A 22,195-nucleotide genomic window follows, 5' to 3' on the forward strand; every position below is an offset into this window, starting at 1 on the left:
CACTGGCGGAGAACATCTGACGGCCACTCCTGCTTTATCAGTCTTGTGATGTCCGTTGTTGCCAGTCTGCTGCTTTCCTATACTAATAAATGGCGCAGACACAGACAGACCAGACGGAGACCCAGAGACGAGAACAGAATCAGGCCTCTGGAGTGTGAATGAGGGACTATGGAAGTGCTACAGTATACAGTACATCGGGAAAAGCTCCCAACATATACCGCAGGATCAATGCACAGACACAGTCTGTACTGCGACTTATCAATGTGGAACATGTGAGCAGAAATATCACCAATAATGTCACCCAAACTGTGAGCGATAATATCAGAATATATCAACCCACTCAGACTTATTGACAGAAGGGTCATATAACTTATTGTAAATACATTCATTCCTTTATCCTGTACTGATCCTGAGTTACATCCTGTATTATACTCCAGAGCTGCACTCACTATTCTGCTGGTGCAGTCACTGCGTACATACATTACATTACTGATTCTGAGTTACATCCTGTATTATACTCCAGAGCTGCACTCACTATTCTGCTGGTGCAGTCACTGTGTACATACATTACATTACTGATTCTGAGTTACATCCTGTATTATACTCCAGAGCTGCACTCACTATTCTGCTGGTGCAGTCACTGTGTACATACATTACATTACTGATCCTGAGTTACATCCTGTATTATACTCCAGAGCTGCACTCACTATTCTGCTGGTGCAGTCACTGTGTACATACATTACATTACTGATCCTGAGTTACATCCTGTATTATACTCCAGAGCTGCACTCACTATTTTGCTGGTGCAGTCACTGTGTACATACATTACATTACTGATCCTGAGTTACATCCTGTATTATCCTCCAGAGCTGCACTCACTATTCTGCTGGTGCACTCACTGTATACATACATTACATTACTGATCCTGAGTTACATCCTGTATTATCCTCCAGAGCTGCACTCACTATTCTGCTGGTGCAGTCACAGTGTACATACATTACATTACTGATCCTGAGTTACATCCTGTATTATACTCCAGAGCTGCACTCACTATTCTGCTGGTGCAGTCACTGTGTACATACATTACATTACTGATCCTGAGTTACATCCTGTATTATACTCCAGAGCTGCACTCACTATTCTGCTGGTGCAGTCACTGTGTCTATACATTACATTACTGATCCTGAGTTACATCCTGTATTATACTCCAGAGCTGCACTCAGTATTCTGCTGGTGCAGTCACTGTGTACATACATTACATTATTGATCCTGAGTTACATCCTGTATTATACTCCAGAGCTGCACTCACTGTTCTGCTGGAGGAGTCACTGTGTACTTACATAACGAGTATTGGATGCATCTACAGTAAGTAGTTGGCTGGGACAATTGGATGATGACAGGCTCCTACATCTGTGTCTCCTAGCTGTTCCTAAACTACAGCTGCCATCCAGCCATGACAGGCTCATTTGGCAGGAGATGATGAGAGTTGTAATTGTGCAACATCTGGAGAGCTACAAGTTGGAGATCGCAGCCGCACATGTGACCTCCGCTCTGTGATGGCTGCAGTTGGCTTATGTCAAAACAAGTTATTCCTGGAGGCCAATAAATATAAACTGAAGGGGATCAGGAAAGTGTCACCACAGAAAGCCGTGGGGCCGGCGATGCGAGTGCTGCCTTTTTTTTTAAATATTTATCTTCACCTAAATTAGCTGCACAATCCACAAAGAATCCACAGCAAGATTCACAATACAACTTGATTGCAGATTTCTTCCTTCCTGTGGAAAATCTGCAATAAATCTGTCTCCATAACAAAAAAGGACAAGAAGCGAACAGAAAAGCCGCCACCGCTCGTCACTTTGTAATGCAGAAATTTTAGCGTCGTGAGAATGAGAAAAGTTAAAAACTCATCCTTATATCTGGTACTAGAAACCAATGCAGAAATCTGCAGGTAAAATCCGTAACTGTGACAACTGTGAATAATATTTATCACAATATGGTGGTCCCATGTAAAAGGTTTAGGAAATGCTGCAGTATAAAGTATGGTGGATGTAAAACATCTGATTATCAGAAATTGCACATAAAAATAACAACATAAGAAAAGGACAATCTAAAAATAAACGCATAAAGCCGGCTACGGAGAACGTCCGCGACCATATAAATACAGATTGCGGGACGCCGCTCAGCGTGAATGAGAATTTCAGGAGCGCAGTAATCCCTTATGTTAAGCGTTTCGGGAATACACAGATTTCATTTGCAGCCTGGCAATTACATTGTATTCCTCTAATGTGGCCGGAGCCGGGGCTTTACACTGGGATTGCAAATCTACTCACGGACAGACGTATTTCTGCAATCATGCGGCAGGAAAATTATATCTAGCAACAAAGTAGCAGAAAAACTATGAAAACTAAAAGAAAAATCAATCACTTTTGCCCTGGTACTAGAGACTGGCACATGTCACCTTACTCACAGCCTAGGGCCAAGGATGGGTAGATCAGTAGGCGGGGCTTTCCTGGAATAGGGGGCGTGGCTTGTCATTTGCAATTTTGTACCATTATGCAATTGCTTTTGCAACAGGAACTGAATCCCTCAATCTGACTCCACATCAAGTTGCATTGTAAACCAATAAAACACTTTGCACCAGATTATTCTGCAGTATGTGCAATCTAACAGCATCCCTTTAAGGTGCCTGGAGGCGGCCATGCTGCTTCTTGTCAATAATGTAAAAGAAATCCCCAAACAAACAAAAACTATAGTAGCCAGTTATGAAAGGTTTAAAGGGAATCGGTCGCCAGGTTTTTGCTACCCCATCTAAGAGGAGCATGATGTGGGAGCAGAGACCCTAATTCTAGTTATGTCACTTACTGGGCTGCTTTCTGCAGTTTTGATAAAATCAAAGTTTTATCTCTTGTAGATCTAGCAGTGATCTGAATGCTGAGCTCTGTATAACCCCACCCCCACCATTGATTGCACAGTGTATACAGAAAGCTGCCAATCAGTTGAGGGGGCGGGGTTGGACTACATGGCAGCAGGTTTACTAGTCCTCAACTGAATCTGTTGATGCTGATTTTATCAAAACTACAGCAAGCAGCCCAGTAAGTAACACATCCCTGGAATCAGGATCTCTGTCCCAACATTATGCTGTACTAAGATTAGGTGGAAAAAAAATGGTGACAGATTCCCTTTAAACTCACCCAGCCAATAAACCATTAGAACCTACCAGTAGTGACGGAATAAAGCCGATACATTGTAGCCATAGGAATAATGAGGCAGGATTTGGTAATGTCTGAACTGCGCAGAGATAATGTCTAATCCCATTAGAAAATAGCAGATGAAACCTTGACAGCAGAGCAGGAATTATTGGCTTAAGGCTTCAGCACCAAGGCCAGCACCAGTCCTGTGCAGCAACAGCGCAGACACTAGTAAGAGCATTAGCCTTTGTTTCCTAGGACGTCTCGCTTCCATGAAATACTGAATATAAATTATGGATAATTCCAGTGTGGGTGGGAAATCCTGCAGCGCTATTCACTGCAAGCGTCACCGACCACCTGACATTACTGCTCCCGGACATGGAAACATGACATTATAACATAGGTAATAAATAGGATATAGATAATAAATATGAAATAGATATAGGAGACATATTAATAGATAAGAGAGGTAGATGATAGATAAAGCCTGTAGACAGATATTAAGCTGACAGTTCACAGATAGATGATAGATATATCCAGGAGATAGATAATAGATACATGAGCTAGATAGATAGGTGATAAATATACACAACACAGACAGATATATGACCGATAGATACATGATTGATGACTAGAAGGATAATAGATGAATATGTGCAAGATATAGGCAGACGAACTGATAGATGGAAGGATAGATTAATAACAGGTACAATGTAACCATTTCCTGTGTATTTACTGCTTAAGTATGAAAAATAAGAATCGGTGGATACATATCTATCTGTCCACTGATTATATCTCTCTATGTGTCCATTGATTATATGTCTCTATCTGTCCCCTGATTCTTATTTTTAATACTTCATATTTATATATATACACACATATATACAGGTGGAGAAGTAGGATACAGTGTAAATAATAGCTGAATTACAATCTACTCATGCATTGTCCTGGGTTTGCTTCAATACCAAATCTTTGCTAACTCCCCAAAAGAGAAAGTCAAAAAGTCCATTTAGGTAAGATTTGGTGACCGTTCATCCAGACCGCGTCTACCCATCTACTTATGATGATAGTAGTGTTAACAGACGCTATACACCCTATATTATATATATATATATATATATATATATATATATATATATATATATATATATATATATATATATATACACACACATCTGCTGATAGAAGCCAATAACCAGAGTCTATAAACCCAAGAAGGCGTCATACTCCGTATGAGATCCAATCACTTTTATGTTCTTTTTTTCTTTTTTTTAATACAATATAAAACATTACGCTTTTTGTACATTTGAACACCGTTGGCACATTAAACAGCTTCAATGTCGGACAGATTGCGGCATTTCTCGTGTTCCGGTATTTGTTACATTCATACATACTATGAGATGTTTGATAAATCTGAAATATGCAATGTCCAGACCCTGATACGAGGCCTAGAAACCCCCTGCGGCAGGAAACACATACAGTATAGGCCCGGTGGTGAGGGGGCAGCACCGTATCCTATAAAACAGCTCAACATAAATGTGGTACACAGGCCCCGCGGTAAGTGCTCTCGACAGCCACCATTACTGTCCCTAGTTCTTGTGTGTGTGATGGATGGGACCTCCAACCTTCTGATGATGGGGGGAGCGGAGGACACTGGAAACAATATAAAATATAAGAGCTCTGGAAACGAGACGGGTGACCTGGAGGAGAAATGGTTCCTGACAACCAACTGGTCACTGCTCGAATCCTGCAATGAGAAGAACACCAATACCTAGAAGCCTTAGAGATGGCCCTGAATGATCTAGGGGCGGCCTCCAAGCCACCGACTTATATGACAATCTAAAATAAATACAAAAATAAATAAAACCGCCATCAGCCTTCAAATCCAGAACAAAAAGAAAGACGCGTTTCCGTTAACCCTTTTGCTACCAGTGGGCAGGCTGCAAACCTCTCCAGCAGTCGTACGAGGCAATGTTCCAACTTTTTGGGCAGCAGTGGCCCCATGTAGATTACAGCCCGATTTCCTGTCCGCAGTCTGGTGACCTGGACTTACGCCCCAGTCTTCAAGTTGATCATGGACACTTTGTTGGTTATAACTAGAGTCCTCACCCAACCCTACCCATCGCCCAAACCTACACCCTAACGGTCCAAATTTATAGTCCAGTGCCCGTTGGATTCTCTGGTTTCTCCCTCATTCTTCAGATCTTGGAAGACCTGTGTGAAAAAGTGGGGGTCGGAGTTGATCTGCAGCATTTTGGCACTCATACGGTCAATGATGCTCAGGCAGCGTTGCCAGAAGACCTCTTTGTCAGTCTCCACCAGGAAGGGCTTGAGTGGGTAGGAAATTTCATTGCCCATGTAGGAATAAGCCAAGTAGAGGCAGGTGAGGAAGGCGGCTTGGAGCTCGTACTCGGTGGCCAGTTCATCCCCAATGGCCTCTCTACAGAGAAGGTAGACAAACACCAGGTTGGCGGGTGTGATGAACCCTTGGTCTTGCCAGCCTTGAAGGAGCAGTGAGCGGTCAACGTTTCGGAACCACATGGTGGGTTCTCCTGGGCTCAGCTCCTTCAGTTTATAGCACCGCCGACATACAAATTCTCCCAAACATCTGAGGAGTTCTCCGGTGGAGGCCTGGACTATGACCCGACGAGGCGAGCAGAGGGACCGGCCACTTGCTTGCTTCTGCACTGCCACCAGCTGCTGTTGCTGGATCTTCTGGCCTTCGATGGAGCTGATGGGTACGGTGGGCACCGGCACAGGTTTGGGTTCCCTACGACCAGGGCTGACCTGAGACTTCCGTAGGTTCTCATGGTTGAGCTGCTCCACCAGGTTGTTGTTGGGCAGCAGTGGGCCGTGGATAGGTCCAGGGTTGGGGTTAATCTTCTTGGCGTTCTTCTTCTTGGCTGAAGCTGCCACCAGCCTCTTCCAGGTGAGCGCGGAGATGAGCACTGAGTGTCTCTTTAGGCTTTTCTCCGCTTTGCTGCCTCCATTTTTGCTGTTAGGGATGGCCAGATATCCGCCACCCACCCCCGGGGGCTCGGGCTTCTTCTCATCCAGGGCTCCAGCCTTGCCAGGTGCAGGTGACAGGGATAGGACGGTGCCCATGATGGAGGCTCCTTGCAGGCAGGACCTGGCAGGGGGCGCAGCAGTGACCTGGAGGTGTAGGGGGATGCAGAGGTTACCTGCTGCAGTGCCTACAAGGTGCGCGGCTCCGGGTGGATCCCTGCTCTTGCAGATCCCGGGCTCCTGGGGCGCAAGATCCTCCTATGTGATGCCCGTAAGCTCCTGGAGTGACCGGGGGTCTTGGTGCAGTGCCCGGGGGCGGCGGGGTCCTGCGGCCGGCGATGTGCGCGGTGACAGCCGCTCCTCCCGCTCCCCTCTGCGCTCTGCAGCATTCAGCGCCGGGGATCGCAGCTCCGACACCGGGGGAGGGAGCAGCAGCAGCCGCCGGCCAATCAGGGGCGAGCACTGACGTGAGCAACAGGCGGCTCCTCCAATCACAGTGCGACAGAGAGGTGAGGGGCGGATGTGTGGGCTGCTGGCTGCAGTTTGCGGGTGGGTGTGGGACTGCATTCGGGTGGAGGCTGGAGCATCATCCCCGTGTAATGGAGGCGCCGTGCAGTTAGGTAACCGTCCACACAAGACACCTCAATAATTACAATTGTTGCAATGTGACGCTATGACGTCATAATGAGCATGACGTCACAACCGTTACAAAGACTCGGCACAGGACTCTGAGGTCACAGTTGCAGTGTAAAGGAGAGATATAATGAACTGTGACGTCATTTGGCTTCAGGCTTACAGATCCATGACGTCATACTCTATTCCCCACGAGATAGCTGCTATCTCTGTAGACCTTGTAAGGTGACGTCATTAGTGAAGCTAGAGCCAGGGTGTGACATCATACTGTATCAGTGAAGGCTGGAAACTGTGGACTATTCTGCCATCATCCCCCCTGCTGGGGAGAGTAGTGCAGGGTGTCAGACTGTGACCTCACATTATGGCTCAGGTGATGGCAGAGTTTTTAGATATGAGCCCCAATGGTGTCAGCACCGTCTAAAACTACACCCCCCTGCCTTTGATTTCTGTAATGACCCACCCAAAATCACACTATAGTGCAGGGATTTAAGGCTTGTGATGATGTCATCATTCCACCATATTGCAGAGCCGCGGCTCTGTGACATCATATGTGTGTGGTGATGCAAAAACTGACGCTACGTTTGCTCATCTGCGGTCGTTTAATAACCTAACCTGATCAGACAGGACAACGCTACATTGTTCTCGGCAGCACACACTGGCTACACAGGACGATGTGCTGCCGAGAACGATGACTTTTATACCAGGCACAAAGATCATTTCACCCAACGAACGAGCACTTTGCTTGTTTGTTCGGTGATCGTCGGCCTGTTCATACTGCATGATTATCGGGAAATGGGGCCGGTGGGAAAACTTGGTCACAATAATCGGCAGCATAAATGCACCAATAGTCAGAATGCAGAAGTGATACTAAGGCTGTGTGCCCACTATGCGTTTTTCAAGCGTTATTGCTGTGGAATTTCTGCAGTGAAAACGCTTAAAAAATGCTTGGTAATACGTGCCCCATGGTCCCCAATGAGAATCCGCATGTGCTGTGCACATGCTGCGGAAATTTCCACTGCGGATTATCATTGCGGAAAAATACGCAGCATGTCCAGTAATTTTGTGGACACGCAGCGTAATTGCCGCCATTGACTTGCATTGAATCTCTTAATATCTGCATGACTACATGTGCACAAGCGTATATGAAGCGATTCAATGTGCGGATGGTACCCAGGTCTGGAGAAGAGGAGACTCTCATCCAGACTCGGGTACCATAGAACCTGTTAAAAAAAAGGAATTTAAAATAAAAAATAAAGATTATACTCACCTTCCGATGGCCCCCGGCCTCCTCAGCGATGCGTCCGGTGTGTTGGGCGGCTCGCGGTGGTGTGAAAAGACCTTCCATGATGTAATTTAGTCATGTGACAGGTCACGCGACCGCTGACGTCGCGTGACCTGTCACATGACTCAATGACGTCATGGAAGGTCTTCTCACACCACCGCGAGCGGAGAAGGAGACCACGAGCCATTGGAAGGTAAGTATAATGTTTATTTTTTACCATTCTTATTCTTTTTTTTTAACTATTTCTTGGTCACACTATATATGCCGGTTGCATGGATTTATATTGTGTGGACCAAGTTGTCAAGCACTTTTCCAAGTGATGCTAAAATCGCTTGGAAAAGCGCTTGATAACCCGCATGCAGAAATATGACGCGCCCCCTGGGCTGTGGGGTACTCGGTAGCCGCTCCGGTGCTGGGGATGTCACAGTGGCAGTGACCCGGTCCGTGACCCAGGGCGGTCAATAAAAGGGGATTTATAGTTGTTATAGTTTTATGTTCGTGATGCCACCTTTGGTATGAGGCTATATGGAGCCGCCACTGCGGTGCAGATCCACTGGAGCTGATGGTGATGCAGCAGAGTTGGTTCAGCTCTCCACAGGCAGAGCTTAGCTCCAGGGCAGGAAATAGTGATGTTATGAGGTAGATGTTACTGGTGCTGTGTAGTGCAGGGGATGATGGCGCAGCAATAATTCCAGGACACAGTGGGATGCAGTCTTCAAGGTTTACTCACAGTTATCACGCTGCTCCAGGTTACAACTGCCAGATTAAAACTACCGACGTCGTCCTGCGTTCACCAAGGAAGGGGTTCAGCAATCTCTCAAGTAACTCAGGAGTACTTAAACGGGACCCCGTTCTATGTGCCTTCCTCGGTCGTCTTCCTGCGCTGGCTCTCACCCTCCTGCCCTGCGCCTCACAATCAGTGTCCCAAACCGGTAGCCTCGGATCTTGTCGGGCGACCTGCAGTCCCCTGGACCCTGTGAGGCCACCTTTTCGGCAATGTAATTGTGGTGGTTGGCAGCTGCACCTTGCAAGTACAGCAGCCTCCGGTTATCTAACTGAGCCTTGTAGTTCTCCACTAGTTTAGGGGCCGGTCCCCTCTGCGGCCTGATCCCTCCACGTCAGCGTGGAGTCGGGCGCACAGGTGGCGTCCGCACTTCCTGTGCCCCTAGGATCCCTTCTGTTCCTCTTGGAGCCTTCCCTGCTCCCTTCCTCTTTAGCCTTCCCTCCTGGGCCTCTCAACTCAGGCCCTCTCCTCCTGAGCAGAGCTCCTGCAGAGCTCCTGCTCCTCTCACTGTCCTCCTCTGACTGAACTCCTTCTAGATGGCTCCATCCCTTCTTATACACCTACTGAAGTGCTCCCCTAAACTACTTACTCCACCCACACCCACTACATGGTTCCACCCTCCAGCTAGAGACCAGGGACTGTGCTCTCCCTTAGGAGCAATCTCGCCCTTCCCTCTGAAGTGGAGTGTAATGGATGCAAGTGTGTGGGTCCCGGGCAGTACTCCATCCTTACCTGAGAGTGGGATACCACACCACTGGGTGAGATGCAGTACCTCTGTGGCGACTGAACCCGCAGGGGCGCCACATACCCCCCTGGTAAAACACAGCACATCCGCGGGCTGGAATAGAGTAAAAGCAAGGTATTTTAGACATACATTTTTAGAATGCATTCACATATAAGAATAATCAAAGCTTTTTCTTCTCTTTATGGGAGGCACATTTTCTTGAACGTTACATGTTACTATATCAGCTTACAAAACATTATAAAACTTTTTCCAATGAAATTCTCTTCACATCAATAAAACATTTTTCCATATCAAACATTTTTCTTAAAGCTACAGTGAGATCCATAACCGGGTGTCCATCTCACTGGATAAGGTGCAACTAGAGCAACATGAGGGACCCATCCGAAAACCCTCAACGTAGGCTCTGGGCATGGCTGCAGGGCTTAGGTGATCCAACTGTTGGACCACGACTTCGGCCACGCCAAACGGGTTTTTGTTCAGTGGTCTTTTTAATATAAAACCAATAAGAAGCACTTTAAGAAGTGCAAACTATTTACAGTTTAAAGTTTTTGGCTGCTCACAGTCCTCAGCCTGTCAGTTTTTATACCCATACTGGGTAACTAAGTAGACACACACAAAACTTTTCAAAAACGCAGCATTCCTGCTTTACCCTTCCGGGTAACTATATACAGTACAATTTTCACAACTGGAGTTCAATAGTGGTGCCCCCTCCTGGGAGACACCTGTTCTTTGTAGGCGGGCCCAGCCGGGTCGTCAGCCTCGAACTGCAGGGGCATGTCCTCTTCCTCCTCCACTACCCTGTGCACATGGAGAGCATACCACCCACGCTCTCCCTTATGCCGGGTATAGGTGACACGGTCACCAGGGTACAGGTCTCTGTCAGGATGTCCTTGCTGGAGGTTGGACTCCACGTCCCTCGGGTTAACAAATAGATCCTTTGCGGCCTGTAGTTCTCTGATGAAGCCCCACCCAGCGTCTAGGTCAAATTTCACAACAGTCCCTTCTGCACGGGGACTGGGTGTGGCCGTCTTTGCCTTACGGGCCAGGGTCTTCTCCTCCATGTTATGGGCCTCCATTTTCTCCCAGTGCACCCGCCGGGTGCGCCGCTCCTTCTCCAGTTGAAGGAGTTCCTGCCGGCAATGCTCCTCTCTGCGGGCGGCCTCCTTTTCGGTCTCCCGGGGAAACCCCATCAGGTCCCCCGCCGGGTTATCCCATCGGAATCGGTCTCCCTCTTCCCTCTGGGCAACCAAGGGTGTGGGAGCGGGCAACAGAGGGCGGCTCTGGTCCTCGACTTCCGCGGACCAGTCCCAGGCCGCGCGTCCATACACCCATTCACGTGTGGGGGCAGGTGGCTCTAGCAGGGGGCCCAGGAGCAGGTCTGCGGCACAAGCGCCTGGGGTAGGAGGTTCTGTCACCGGGCCCAGGAGCAGATTGGAGTCGTGCGCGCCACGGGGTGGGGGATTCCTGCAGGGGGACCAGGAACGGATCAGCGCCAGCGGCGTCCGGGACAGGAATATCGCTCCTACCTGCTCCCACGATCGCTTCAGATCGGCCCGACACCTCCTGATCCTGGAGCAGCTCCACCGGGGCTGGGGCGCTGCCGGTCACATGCAGCACAGACGGCTGCCGGGCTAACATCTTCTCTAGGAGCTCGGCTCTCAAGACGGCAACAGCAGCTCGCTGGGCCTCCTCCATTCTCCTGCCCAGTTCTTGTACCTCATCACTGAGGAACCCCGTATCCTCCAGGGATAACTTCGTTAATATCCCCTCCAGGGTGAGGGGTGACGCACTAGGCTGCAGGCCACGGCCCGGAGTCTGAGACTGGTCTCCGTCCATCATGCCTGCCGGGTGCAGTCTGTCTGCACTGCTGGAGACCCCGCCCTGTCTCCAAGGTTTCTTCTCTCCTCTCCCCTTTCCGGGGCTGTCCCATGGCTGCTTGCTGTCGGCCACACCTGGGGGTGGTTTCCTCAGACTGATGGACACATCTAGGTATATGGCCACAGGTGCAAGGGGCGGGCTCCGCTTTTGGCGCCATTCTGGGACCCGGCCCACGATGGGAGGTTCCTTGTCGTCCTTGATAACGCACATAATGGCGCCCATTCTTCTGTGGCGGGCGCCACATTCAGTATACAACTCAGTGTCTAGGCGCACAATACCCGGTTATAACGAGTGGGTTCATATCCTGTTCGTGACGCCCCTGGGCCGTGGGGTACTCGGTAGCCCGGCCGGTCGGTGCTGGGAATGTCACAGTGGCAGTGACCCGGTCCGTGACCCAGGGCGATCAATAAAAGGGGATTTATAGTTTTTATATACAGTACAGACCAAAAGTTTGGACACACCTTCTCATTTAAAGATTTTTCTGTATTTTCATGACTATGAAAATTGTACATTCACACTGAAGGCATCAAAACTATGAATTAACACATGTGGAATTATATACTGAACAAAAAAGTGTGAAACAACTGAAAATATTCTAGGTTCTTCAAAGTAGCCACCTTTTGCTTTGATGACTGCTTGGCACACTCTTGGCATTCTCTTGATGAGCTTCAAGAGGTAGTACTACAAGATATATAAACCCTGGTAGTCTTGAGACAGTGTGAATAGGGTGTGTAAGGCCTGTTCCTGTGTGGGACACTGCTAGAGTGTGAGGCCTAGTGACGCCTATTGAAGCCTGGTGAGGCCTGAAAGTCGGAGGCTGGATCCTTAGCTGTGTAAGCGAGCCCAGTAGACTTGGAGGGCTAGAGACTTGGAAGGCAAGAGCCTGAAAGGCCGAGGCTGGATGTTGGCTGTGTAAGCATATCAGTAGCCTTGGATGGTACGAGGGCTGTAGACCCCCACCTGGGAAGCCTAAAAGCCACAGTGGTGGCCAAATAAGAACGAAACCGTTAAGACCTGGCACAAGGTAAAAGCGGTACGTTATATGGACATCGTTATAGTTACTTTGCTGAAGGCTGTAACTGGAGCCAAGTGAGCATAGCTGCCACTGGAAAGGCTCGTGGACATTATATCTGTGATAAGCGGTTTATGATAAATAATAAACTGCTGCATTGTGAAATACCGGAAAGACATTGCATGTGTGCTTTAATTGACCCGGTGCAGCGAGTATCCCCCAATATGATGACTAGCGCTGCCTTACATATGGTTCGAGAATGCCTGCCCGGTTGCTAGGGGCAACTGCAGCCCGGTTGCTAGGGGCAACGGCACAGGACGATGAGTGTGGATACAAGCATCTTGCTGTGACTCGGCAGGGTCACGAAGATTAAAGCATCTTGCTGTGACTCGGCGGGGTCACGAAGATTAAAGCATCTTGCTGTGACTCGTCGGGGTCACGAAGATTAAAGCTTCTTGCGGTAACTCGGCAGGGGCCACGAAAATTTTCTGGGGAGAGCGATGTGTGTGAATAGTGTACCGACATGGCTGTGAATGGAGCAGTATCTCCAGACAGAATGGAGAAGTGGTCGGATGACTGGCTGCAAACGGTCTACAGGAAAATGGACTGTCCTGAAGAAATGCAGGAGCAGATAAAGATGGCTGTGAAGGGAGCAACAGATGAGTCTGAAGCTGTTGAGCGATTGAAATGCCTGATGGAGTCGCAGCAGCAGGCATTTGAGAAACAGCAACAGGCATTTGAGAAACAGTGACAGGACTCACAGAAGGTATTTGAGCAACGTCTGCGGGACATGGTGCAGGAACGGCAGGAGCTGTGGGCACCGTATGGAATGGCGGCAGTAGACCATTCCGTGAACTCTCCGGGGGCGCCATTGTTGTACCAGAGTGCCCGGCGAGGTGGTAAGAGCTGTTGTGAACTGAGTCCTAAGACTATTGTTGATTTTTTGTGTAAAAATTCCCCTACCGGCGTGGTTGTTCAAAAGGGGGCGTAGTCTCAAAAGGGGCCGATGTTCAAAAGAGCGTAGAGTATGGAAAACCAAAATTTGTTACTGGTTGTGGGTTGGTACCGCCTAAAAATGACGATTTGACTGTTGATAACGGGGTAGCTCCAGTAGAAGGGGTTGACGTCAAAGTGGGAGGTGACCTGTTAGTCCACAAATCCATGGGGAGTGACACAGACCCCGTAGCTGACGGTGACACTATGAAAGTAGAAAGAGAGGTCAGTCAGGAGGGGCTAGACGAGGGGAGAGAGTCCCCTTCTCGTCGTCGATGGCGTAAGGGCCACAAAAAAGTTGCTCCTGTAGATTTTGCTGAAAGGGCAAATAAAGAAAATGCAAGGCTGTGTGCCTTTGTTCCGAGTTTGGATCCTCTTTTAGAAGAAGAGGAGGTAACGTTGCTAGTAGCAACCTCCGGTACAGTCCTGACCAAGAGCTGGAGCCTATCAGGCAGCAGTATCAGAGTGACGGGCAGCAACTAAGTGAAAACCTGGGGAACGGGTCCCCAGACCAGCGGAGCCTGGAGTCTGAACGGCAGAAAATATACCAGGTTGTGAGGAACTGGCAGCGAGACCTGGAGGGAAGCGACGAGGAGGTTAACCAATGGAAGGAAGCATTCTACGAAATAGAGGAGGACCGCCGCAAAATCAAGGAGGAGGTTTTTCAATTAGAGATTGACAAAGCGGAGTGTGAAGATGAGTTGTGCTAGGTGAAAGGTCGCTTCTCCCTGGTACAGTTAGAGCTGTCTGCCCTCAAGGAGGCGCTGCAGGATGAAGTTTCTGGGCGTGAACAAAACCTAGAACGACAGCGCGAACAGTTCAACTGGGAGCTGTGTGAATCCAAGAAGGAATATAGTGAACGCAGTGGGGAACTGCAACAAATTAAGAGAGACTATGAGGATCTCCTCAGGGTTAAAGAAAAACTAGAGGATGATAAGGTGGATGCAGAGCACATGCGCCAAGTGGTTGAGACCACTCTGCAGGACACCCGTGATGAAAATGGTGATCTCCGCAGAAAGACCCTAGGTCTGGAAGCTCAGGTGAAGGAGCTGCAGACGTTCTGTGATAATCTCCAGAGGGCAGAGACGTGCCTTAAGGAAAGAATCAGCAAGATGGAAGCTGAGCGGAAAAAGATGGAGTAGTCTATCGGAGAAGCCACAGACCAGGGCCAGGAGTTGGCCACTGGAGATGGGAGGTATGAAAAAAATACCTACTCGAATAATGCGAGCTCGGGTGATTCGGTGGATGTAGGAGCCGAGATCAAGGAGCTCAAGGAGTCGCTACAAGCCCATTTGAAGCAAGAGGAGCTTGAGAGACTGGCTGTTGAGAGCCGAGTGGGCCCATTGGAGACAGAAAGGTCTGAGAGAACTCTACTGTTAAAGGAGCAGTTGAAGCAGGAAGAGCTTCAGAGATGGGCTGCTGAGAGGCGAGTAGCTGAGCTAGAGGAAGAAGTTTTCAAGCTCAAAAGTCGCCTGGCAAAGTATCACTCAGTGAACGAGGCCTCCTTGGAGAAGGAAAAGGAAAAAAAAGTTACACTCACTCCCTTATACCATGAGAAGGTGGACCTGAGGAGAGCTAAGAGTGTGTCAACAGAAGATAAAAATGAGATGGAAGTGGTCAAGACGAAAGTTCTTGAAGTTGTAGCGGTGAGTCAGCTCAGGGGAATCATACAGGGTGAAGAAGCTGAAAGTCAGTTGCCCCTGAAACCTGAGCTGGTTGATCGTCTGGAAACCACTGGTAAGACAGAAACGTGTCGGTACAAGTGCCTCATAGATGTACCCGAGGATTTGAGAGAAGCGTGCACCAGCGAGTTCGTGCATGAAGAGTTTAAGAAGGCCGTGGGAGCCTGTGAGGTGTACTCGACCTCAGAAGCTAAACAGCTGGTGGTCCTGTCCACGACCGAAGTCACAGTGAAGAGGGTGGCTATCCTCAGTGACATACCCTGGCGATGTATTCGCACGAAGCGGTTTCTCCGGTTGAAGACGGAACAAGCCGTTAGACAACTGAAGCTTATGAGAAAAGCTCACAGTCTGCGGGAAGAGGTCATACGGGTGCCTCATGTTCTGGTGAGAAAGCTCATTGGGAGAAATGGCCAAGCCATGCAGATGATGGTAAAGAAGTCTGGTGTGATGAGAGTAAGCAGTCCACGTGATCGTCAGGACTGGATACCAGATGAAGCCGGCATGGTGTCATTCTCCGCTGTAGGAACGGAAGAAGGTCTTGCATCTGTACGCATGCTGATGGAGTACCGAGTTACCTACCTGCGGGAGGTAGAACAGTTGAATATCGCTAGATTGCGAGTGGATAGACAGCATCATCTGAGCAGCAGAAGATGGCAGCCGTCTAGAAATTGTGAGACCAGAGAAAGGGCCCCCTAAGTAACAGAACAGCTACAGCTGAAGTTAAGGACCTTTCAAGATGTCCTGAGAGTAGTGGGCGTGGGTTTAGAGGTAGTGAGACCTCCAGTAACTCAGGTTTGAGTGGCCCATACAAACGACTCAATAGAGGACGGGATAGTACGGAGTCGAACCGGACCTTAGATACCAGGGCATGTGAGTCACACTGCTGTATTGACCGCTGGGAGCGGGGGAGGTCTGACAAGGTTACGACTGACCGATGGGAGCGGGGGAGGTCTGACAAGGTTATGACCCGGAAATGTGACGTGACGAAGTTGATGACAATGACGGATGGTAGGTCCCTAAGGGATGGGCTAATATCGATGACTAATGTTCCAGGGACTGAGCAATGCAATTGTCAAGTACATGGTCTTGGTGTGAACTGTGGGTTATGAGGTAATTGTGTATACTATGTGTTCAACCCCACAAGTTTGAACAGAGGGGGGGATATGTAATGCAGCGGCTTGCTTGGCATTCGTGTAATGGTCCAGGATGTGTTTTGGGCTGACCATGTACCTTCCCCCTCAGGTGACTGGTCACATGACTGTGACATAGCACAGGTCCTGAATGCACAGAATGTCTGATCACATGACTGTGACATCAGCACAGGTCCTGTGGGTGTGTACTACAGGATATATAAACCCTGGTAGTCTTGAGACAGTGTGAATAGGGTGTGTAAGACGTGAGGCCTGTTCCTGTGTGGGACACCGCTAGAGTGTGAGGCCTAGTGACGCCTATTGAAGCCTGAAAGGCGGAGGCTGGATCCTTAGCTGTGTAAGTGATCCCAGTAGACTTGGAGGGCCAGAGACTTGGAAGGCAAGAGCCTGAAAGGCAGAGGCTGGATGTTGGCTGTGTAAGCATACCAGTAGCCTTGGATGGTACGAGGGCTGGAGACCCCCACCTGGGAAGCCTAAAAGCCACAGTGGTGGCCGAATAAGAACGAAACTGTTAAGACCCGGCAAAAGGTAAAAGCGGTACGTTATATGGACATCGTTATAGTTACTTTGCTGAAGGCTGTAACTGGAGCCAAGTGAGCATAGCTGCCTCTGGAAAGGCTCGTGGACTTTATGTGTGTGATAAGCGGTTTTTGATAAATAATAAACTGCAGCATTGTGAAATTCCGGAAAGACATTGCATGTGTGCTTTAATTGACCCGGTGCAGCGAGTATCCCCCAATATGATGACTAGCGCTGCCTTACAGTGTTGATATTTACATTTTACTAAGCCAGTTTTGCTATTATATAGTTTTTGATTATCTCCTTCATTGTGTGCACTTTTAAGAAGTGAAATCATGATGCGGATTTTACACGTAAAGTTTTTTTTTACCGCACAAATGTAAAGATTTTTTTTTGCCGGCACTGTAACTGACATCAAAAGTGTTTCCAGCATCAGGGCTCCATGGGATCGGGATGCAGTGTGCAGACGAGGGATAATCGGGGTATAACAAGTGCACGAGGGGCGGGTACGACATCAGGATTATTTGTGCACATATTGGAGAGTAGGGACGCAGGGTGATCAAAGGTGACACATATTATCTCCAGGATGGACGGGGAGGAGGAGTCCAAAACGGGGGATAAAAGGCTAAGCAGGATTCAGAAAGTATTCAAGGGGGCCATTCCAAGATGGAGATAAACCAAAGAAGAAGCCATACTAAGGAGGGGTCCGTACAAAGGAGTGGTCTGTACTAAGGAGGGGTCCATAGTAAGGAGTTGGCCATACCAAGAAGGATGACTTACCAAGGAGGGAAATATACCAAGGAGGGAGTTATACCAAGGAGGGCTCTGTACTTTGGCGGGGGCCATACCAAGAAGGACGTCATACCAAAAAGGGAAATATACCAGGAGGGGCATACCAGTTAAGGGGTTATAACATGCAGAGGTCTGTACCAAGGAAGGGGGCCATACCAAAGAAGTGATCCATGTCGAGGAAAGAGCCATACCATGGAAAGAACTATACAAAGTAAAGGTCTCTACCAAGGAGGCAGCCATATCGAGGAAGGGGTCATACCAAGGGGGTGGCAAAAGCAAGGAGGGGGCCATACCAAAGAGAGGCCGTCACTGGGACTAAGCTAGACCAAGAAAGGGGCCATACCAAGGAGAGGACACAGGTGTAATCAACAATTATTTTTTCTTTGATCCAAGATTGTGGATACTTTTTATATTGCTTCATTAAGTGATGCAATATTTAAAACAATTTTGGGTAAAGTAGCCGGCTCTTCTGCAGCTTGTAGGTTAGCGAAAGGAGGGTGGAGTGATACACCACAGATTCAGACTGCACAGGTTATTTGTAGGCTGTAACACATCTCTGCATTGGAACTACACAAAACAGTAGGTGATGTTTAACCAAGACTATTTTTAAAGCTACTTCACCGTTCATTTTAGATGCATTGAGACAACAATGTTGCAAAATACTACATACCCTTTAAATGTGTGCTTAAAGCGATTGTCCGAATGGAAAATATTGTATAGGTCATCTATATCAGATCAGTGGGGGTCTGACACCCGGCATCCCCACTAATCTGTTACTTGCTCCAGTGGCTGCCAGAGCAAATAACAGCTGATCGGTTGTAGTGTCAAATAGCTAACCGAATATTAAAGACCTATCCTAGGTATATGTCATCAATATGATGTGCCCGGACCATCCCCTTAGGGGTATGTGCACATGTTAAGTGTTTGGTGCAGAAATTTCTGCATCTCTTGACAGGAAAAATGCTGTGTAAAATAGGTGAATTTTTGCCGCTTTTTTATGCGTCTTTTTCATGTGTTTTTGATGCAGATTTTCCTCCACTAAGTCTCCTATCATGTTGCATATGGCTCATTCAGTGCACATATGTCTGCAACACAGAAGGTAAAATATGGAGCCGTAATTTCTCAGATTCCCTTTGCATCTCCTGATTTGGAATTCCTCGGTGGGTGCTGTGTCTTCATCTGTCTGTGGAGGTGAGTGATCACTTTAAGAGCGTCCATCTTTTCTTATTTCAGCTGTCAAAGCAAATTTAGAGGCAGATGGAATAAAGATGCTGCTGGTGGTCCTAAATCTCTGCAAGATGCCTGTCATCCAAGGGGGTCAGCGGTGATAGGAGTAAGGGAAGAAAAAATGATCAAGAAATACCAACATCAGAGCAAACATTGTAATTACTGCCGTAGTCTAGAAAAAAAACAGAAAAGAAAGCTGCGTGGTGATCGCTCGCTACATGCAACAAAGGCAGCTTTTTCTTTAAGATATAAATCATCAAAAAAGTGTTTGTTCATTTTTTAGTATGGTGGAGCGGAAAAAATGGCTCAAAAATGCTCTGTAAAAAATAAATAAATTGTAATTTCCAATATTTTTGCATGCACAAAAAAAGCTGTATGTGAAGGCAGCCTTAAATGGTCACTGTTGTTCCAACAAATGTTACATACTTAGTACATGTGAATATAAGAAACTTTGTAATATATCGTATCAGAGACGTCTTCTTCTATAACTTATGAACCTCTAGTCTTCATTCTCCTGCCTCCTGAGATCATCCTTCACTCATAAACACAGGCAAAATGTGTCTTCTTATGCACTGCAAGCTCACTGAGGGATCAGATTACAGCTGCCTACAAGTATTTTATATCACCCCAGTGCTGGATTCAAAACTACACTGCTCAATACTGCGATATAATGTCTTCCATAATACTTGTGCTTTATAGTAAGAGTTTATCTCACCCCAGAGGTGAAGTCACAGGTACACTGCTCAGTGCTGCTGTATAATGTTCTCCATTCTGCTCCTACTTTAAGCATGTGCTGCAGCGACCTGCAGGATATGACAGCAGCATGTAAATAACAGGTAATGAGAGAATATGTCTGTGGCCGGCCGTAATCTTCTCCATGTGACTCAAGCCTCTTATAATCCAGACATTTTTCCCTCTCCTGGATTCACATGTTCCTGCAGGTAGTCGTGCCCATCATATAGGAGGAAGCCACTCTCTGCCATAAAGACACTTTCACCTTCCCACTTCTTTCCTGGGATTTATCGTGTCCCCTGAGTCACCTAATCCCTGCACAGCTCGCAGTCACCTGTCACCAGCAGAGTCCTCAGGTGTGTGAGCGGATAGATGGCGGCGTGGATCCGCCCGTCACACTCTGCTCTCTGCTTTAATCTTAAGTGTATGATGGAGCTGCGGCTCTGATATTTTAGTTTTTTTTTTTTTTTTTTTTTAGAGATTTTGCAGCAGCCTGACTGCAACTCAGTATTTCCCACTAGCATTAAAAGTGAATGTGCAGAGCATATCATCGTGCCAGGTAGCGCCACTGAGCCGGGAGACCTGGTGACCCCACATTTGGTGTCTGAACTGACATCTTAATTATTGAAGTCAGGTTTTTCCTTCAGCCTTGCTGCCCCCCAGTGTATAACATCCGGCCCCTCACCCCTTGGTGTATAACATCCGGTTCCTCGCCCCCCCGGTGTATAACATCCGGCCCCTCACCCCCCAATGTATAACATCTGTCCCCTCACCCCCCAGTGTACAACATCTGTCCCCTAACCACCCAGTGTACAACATCCGGCCCCTCACCCCTTGGTGTATAACATCCGGTCCCTCGCCCCCCCGGTGTATAACATCCGGCCCCTCACCCCCCAATGTATAACATCTGTCCCCTCACCCCCCCAGTGTATAACATCCGGCCCCTCACCCCTTGGTGTATAACATCCGGTCCCTCGCCCCCCCGGTGTATAACATCCGGCCCCTTGCCCTGTGATGTATAACCTCCGGTCTCTCGCCCTCCATGTACAATAACCAACCCCTCTTCCCCTCGGTGTATAACATCCGGTCCCTCACCGACCATGTATAATATCCAACCCCTCTTTTCCTGGTGTATGCAGTCCTGCTCATCGTTATTGACACCCATGAAGTGTAAGTACATAATGAGGAATATCTCCTGAAAAAAATGAATCCAGTGAAACAGTTTTTGTATAGAGACTCGTGCTAAATACAAAAGAGCAAACGATAAACAATCATTTAAACAAAAAACAATGGGAAGGAAAAATAGAAAAACCTAAAGTTTGCTGTGTCACTAGTATTGGCGCCTTTACATTAATTTAGTATGGAAACACATTTTGACTCGCCTGTGGTAAATCACAAAAGAGATTCATCTGTGATTAACTGTCGGTGCCCATGTGACATGAATTAGCCAATGAATGATGACATCAGTGTTTTAAAAAGCCAAATGGTAGGCCCTGTTCCTTTGTCACAATGGCGAAGACAAAGGAGCTGTCACGCACAGTGTAGGTGTCACCGCTCGGTTGGTTGGTGGCCAGGGAACAGGGGCTCCTACCCTGCCCCTAACACTAGGGGGGTACAAAAATAAGTACCCCCTGCCACTCATCTCAGAGCTGTTCGACCGCCTTAAAGGCGCGAAGATCTTCACTAAGCTCGATCTTTGTGGGGCGTATAACTTGGTCCGGATCCGCCAAGGAGACGAGTGGAAGACTTCATTCAATACCCGGGACGGCCACTATGAATACCGTGTGATGCCCTTTGGCCTCTGTAATGCTCCAGCCGTCTTCCAGGAACTAGTTAACGACATCTTCCGTGACCTCTTATATTCATGCGTGGTGGTGTACCTGGACGACATCTTGGTCTTCTCTCCGGATCTACCCACACACCGGAGGGATGTTCATCAGGTCCTGCTTAGGCTCAGGCAGAATCACCTATACGCAAAATTTGAGAAATGCCTCTTCGAGCAGACCTCTCTTCCGTTCCTGGGCTATATTATCTACGGATCGACCCCGAGAAGGTCTCTGCCGTCTTAAAGTGGCCCCGACCAGAGGGGTTGAAGGCGATTCAGTGATTCCTGGGCTTCGCTAACTATTACCGCCTCTTCATCCCGCATTTCTCTTCCCGGACTGCACCCATCTCTGCGCTCTCCCGTAATGGTGCTAATCCTAAGGAATGGACGTCCGAAGCGGAGGAGGCCTTCCTCTCCTTAAAACAAGCCTTCTCTTCTGCCCCGGTGCTGCACTGTCCGGATTGCAACAAACAGTTCTTTCTGGAGGTTGATGTTTCCTCTTCTGGAGCCGGAGTGGTGCTCACCCAGAAATTTCCGTCCGGGAGAATGGTAACCTGCGGCTTCTTCTCCAAGCTCTTCTCCTCGTCCAACCGCAACTATTCCATAGGAGACCGAGAACTGCTAGCCATCAAATTGGCGCTGGAGGGGTGGCGTTACCTGCTAGAGGGGGCCCTGCACCCGGTGGTCATCTACACTTACCACAAAAACCTGGCATATCTACAAATGCCCAAAGACTCAATCTGCGT

The 22,195-nt window shown here is 48.1% G+C and overlaps 1 protein-coding gene and 1 long non-coding RNA gene across 2 annotated transcripts in view; one reads left to right on the forward strand and one right to left on the reverse strand.

Moving 5' to 3' along the window:
* Window positions 1–4,421: 4,421 nt before the first annotated feature.
* On the reverse strand, window positions 4,422–6,612 carry CDK5R2 (cyclin dependent kinase 5 regulatory subunit 2). The gene has a single exon (XM_073647384.1). It carries the CDS (start codon window positions 6,291–6,293, stop codon window positions 5,328–5,330), a length of 966 nt encoding a protein of 321 aa, XP_073503485.1. The 5' UTR covers window positions 6,294–6,612; the 3' UTR covers window positions 4,422–5,327.
* Window positions 6,613–6,730: 118 nt separating this feature from the next.
* The window catches only part of LOC141161892 (uncharacterized), a 122,590-nt gene continuing 107,125 nt past the window's right edge, over window positions 6,731–22,195 (forward strand). Inside the window, exons 1-2 of the long non-coding RNA XR_012250703.1 lie at window positions 6,731–6,814; window positions 18,693–18,856. This is a non-coding gene — a long non-coding RNA (uncharacterized lncRNA). The remainder of the gene's footprint in view (window positions 6,815–18,692; window positions 18,857–22,195) is intronic.

This window comes from Phyllobates terribilis, unplaced genomic scaffold, assembly GCF_046119375.1.
Source record: "Phyllobates terribilis strain yellow unplaced genomic scaffold, ASM4611937v1 Scaffold_9__5_contigs__length_417890890, whole genome shotgun sequence".
NCBI lineage: Eukaryota > Metazoa > Chordata > Amphibia > Anura > Dendrobatidae > Phyllobates > Phyllobates terribilis.

What these genes read in the sequence shown, in the direction of transcription:
- CDK5R2 (XM_073647384.1), bottom strand. Translation starts at nt 6,293, where the DNA reads ATGGGCACCGTCCTATCCCTGTCACCTGCACCTGGCAAGGCTGGAGCC.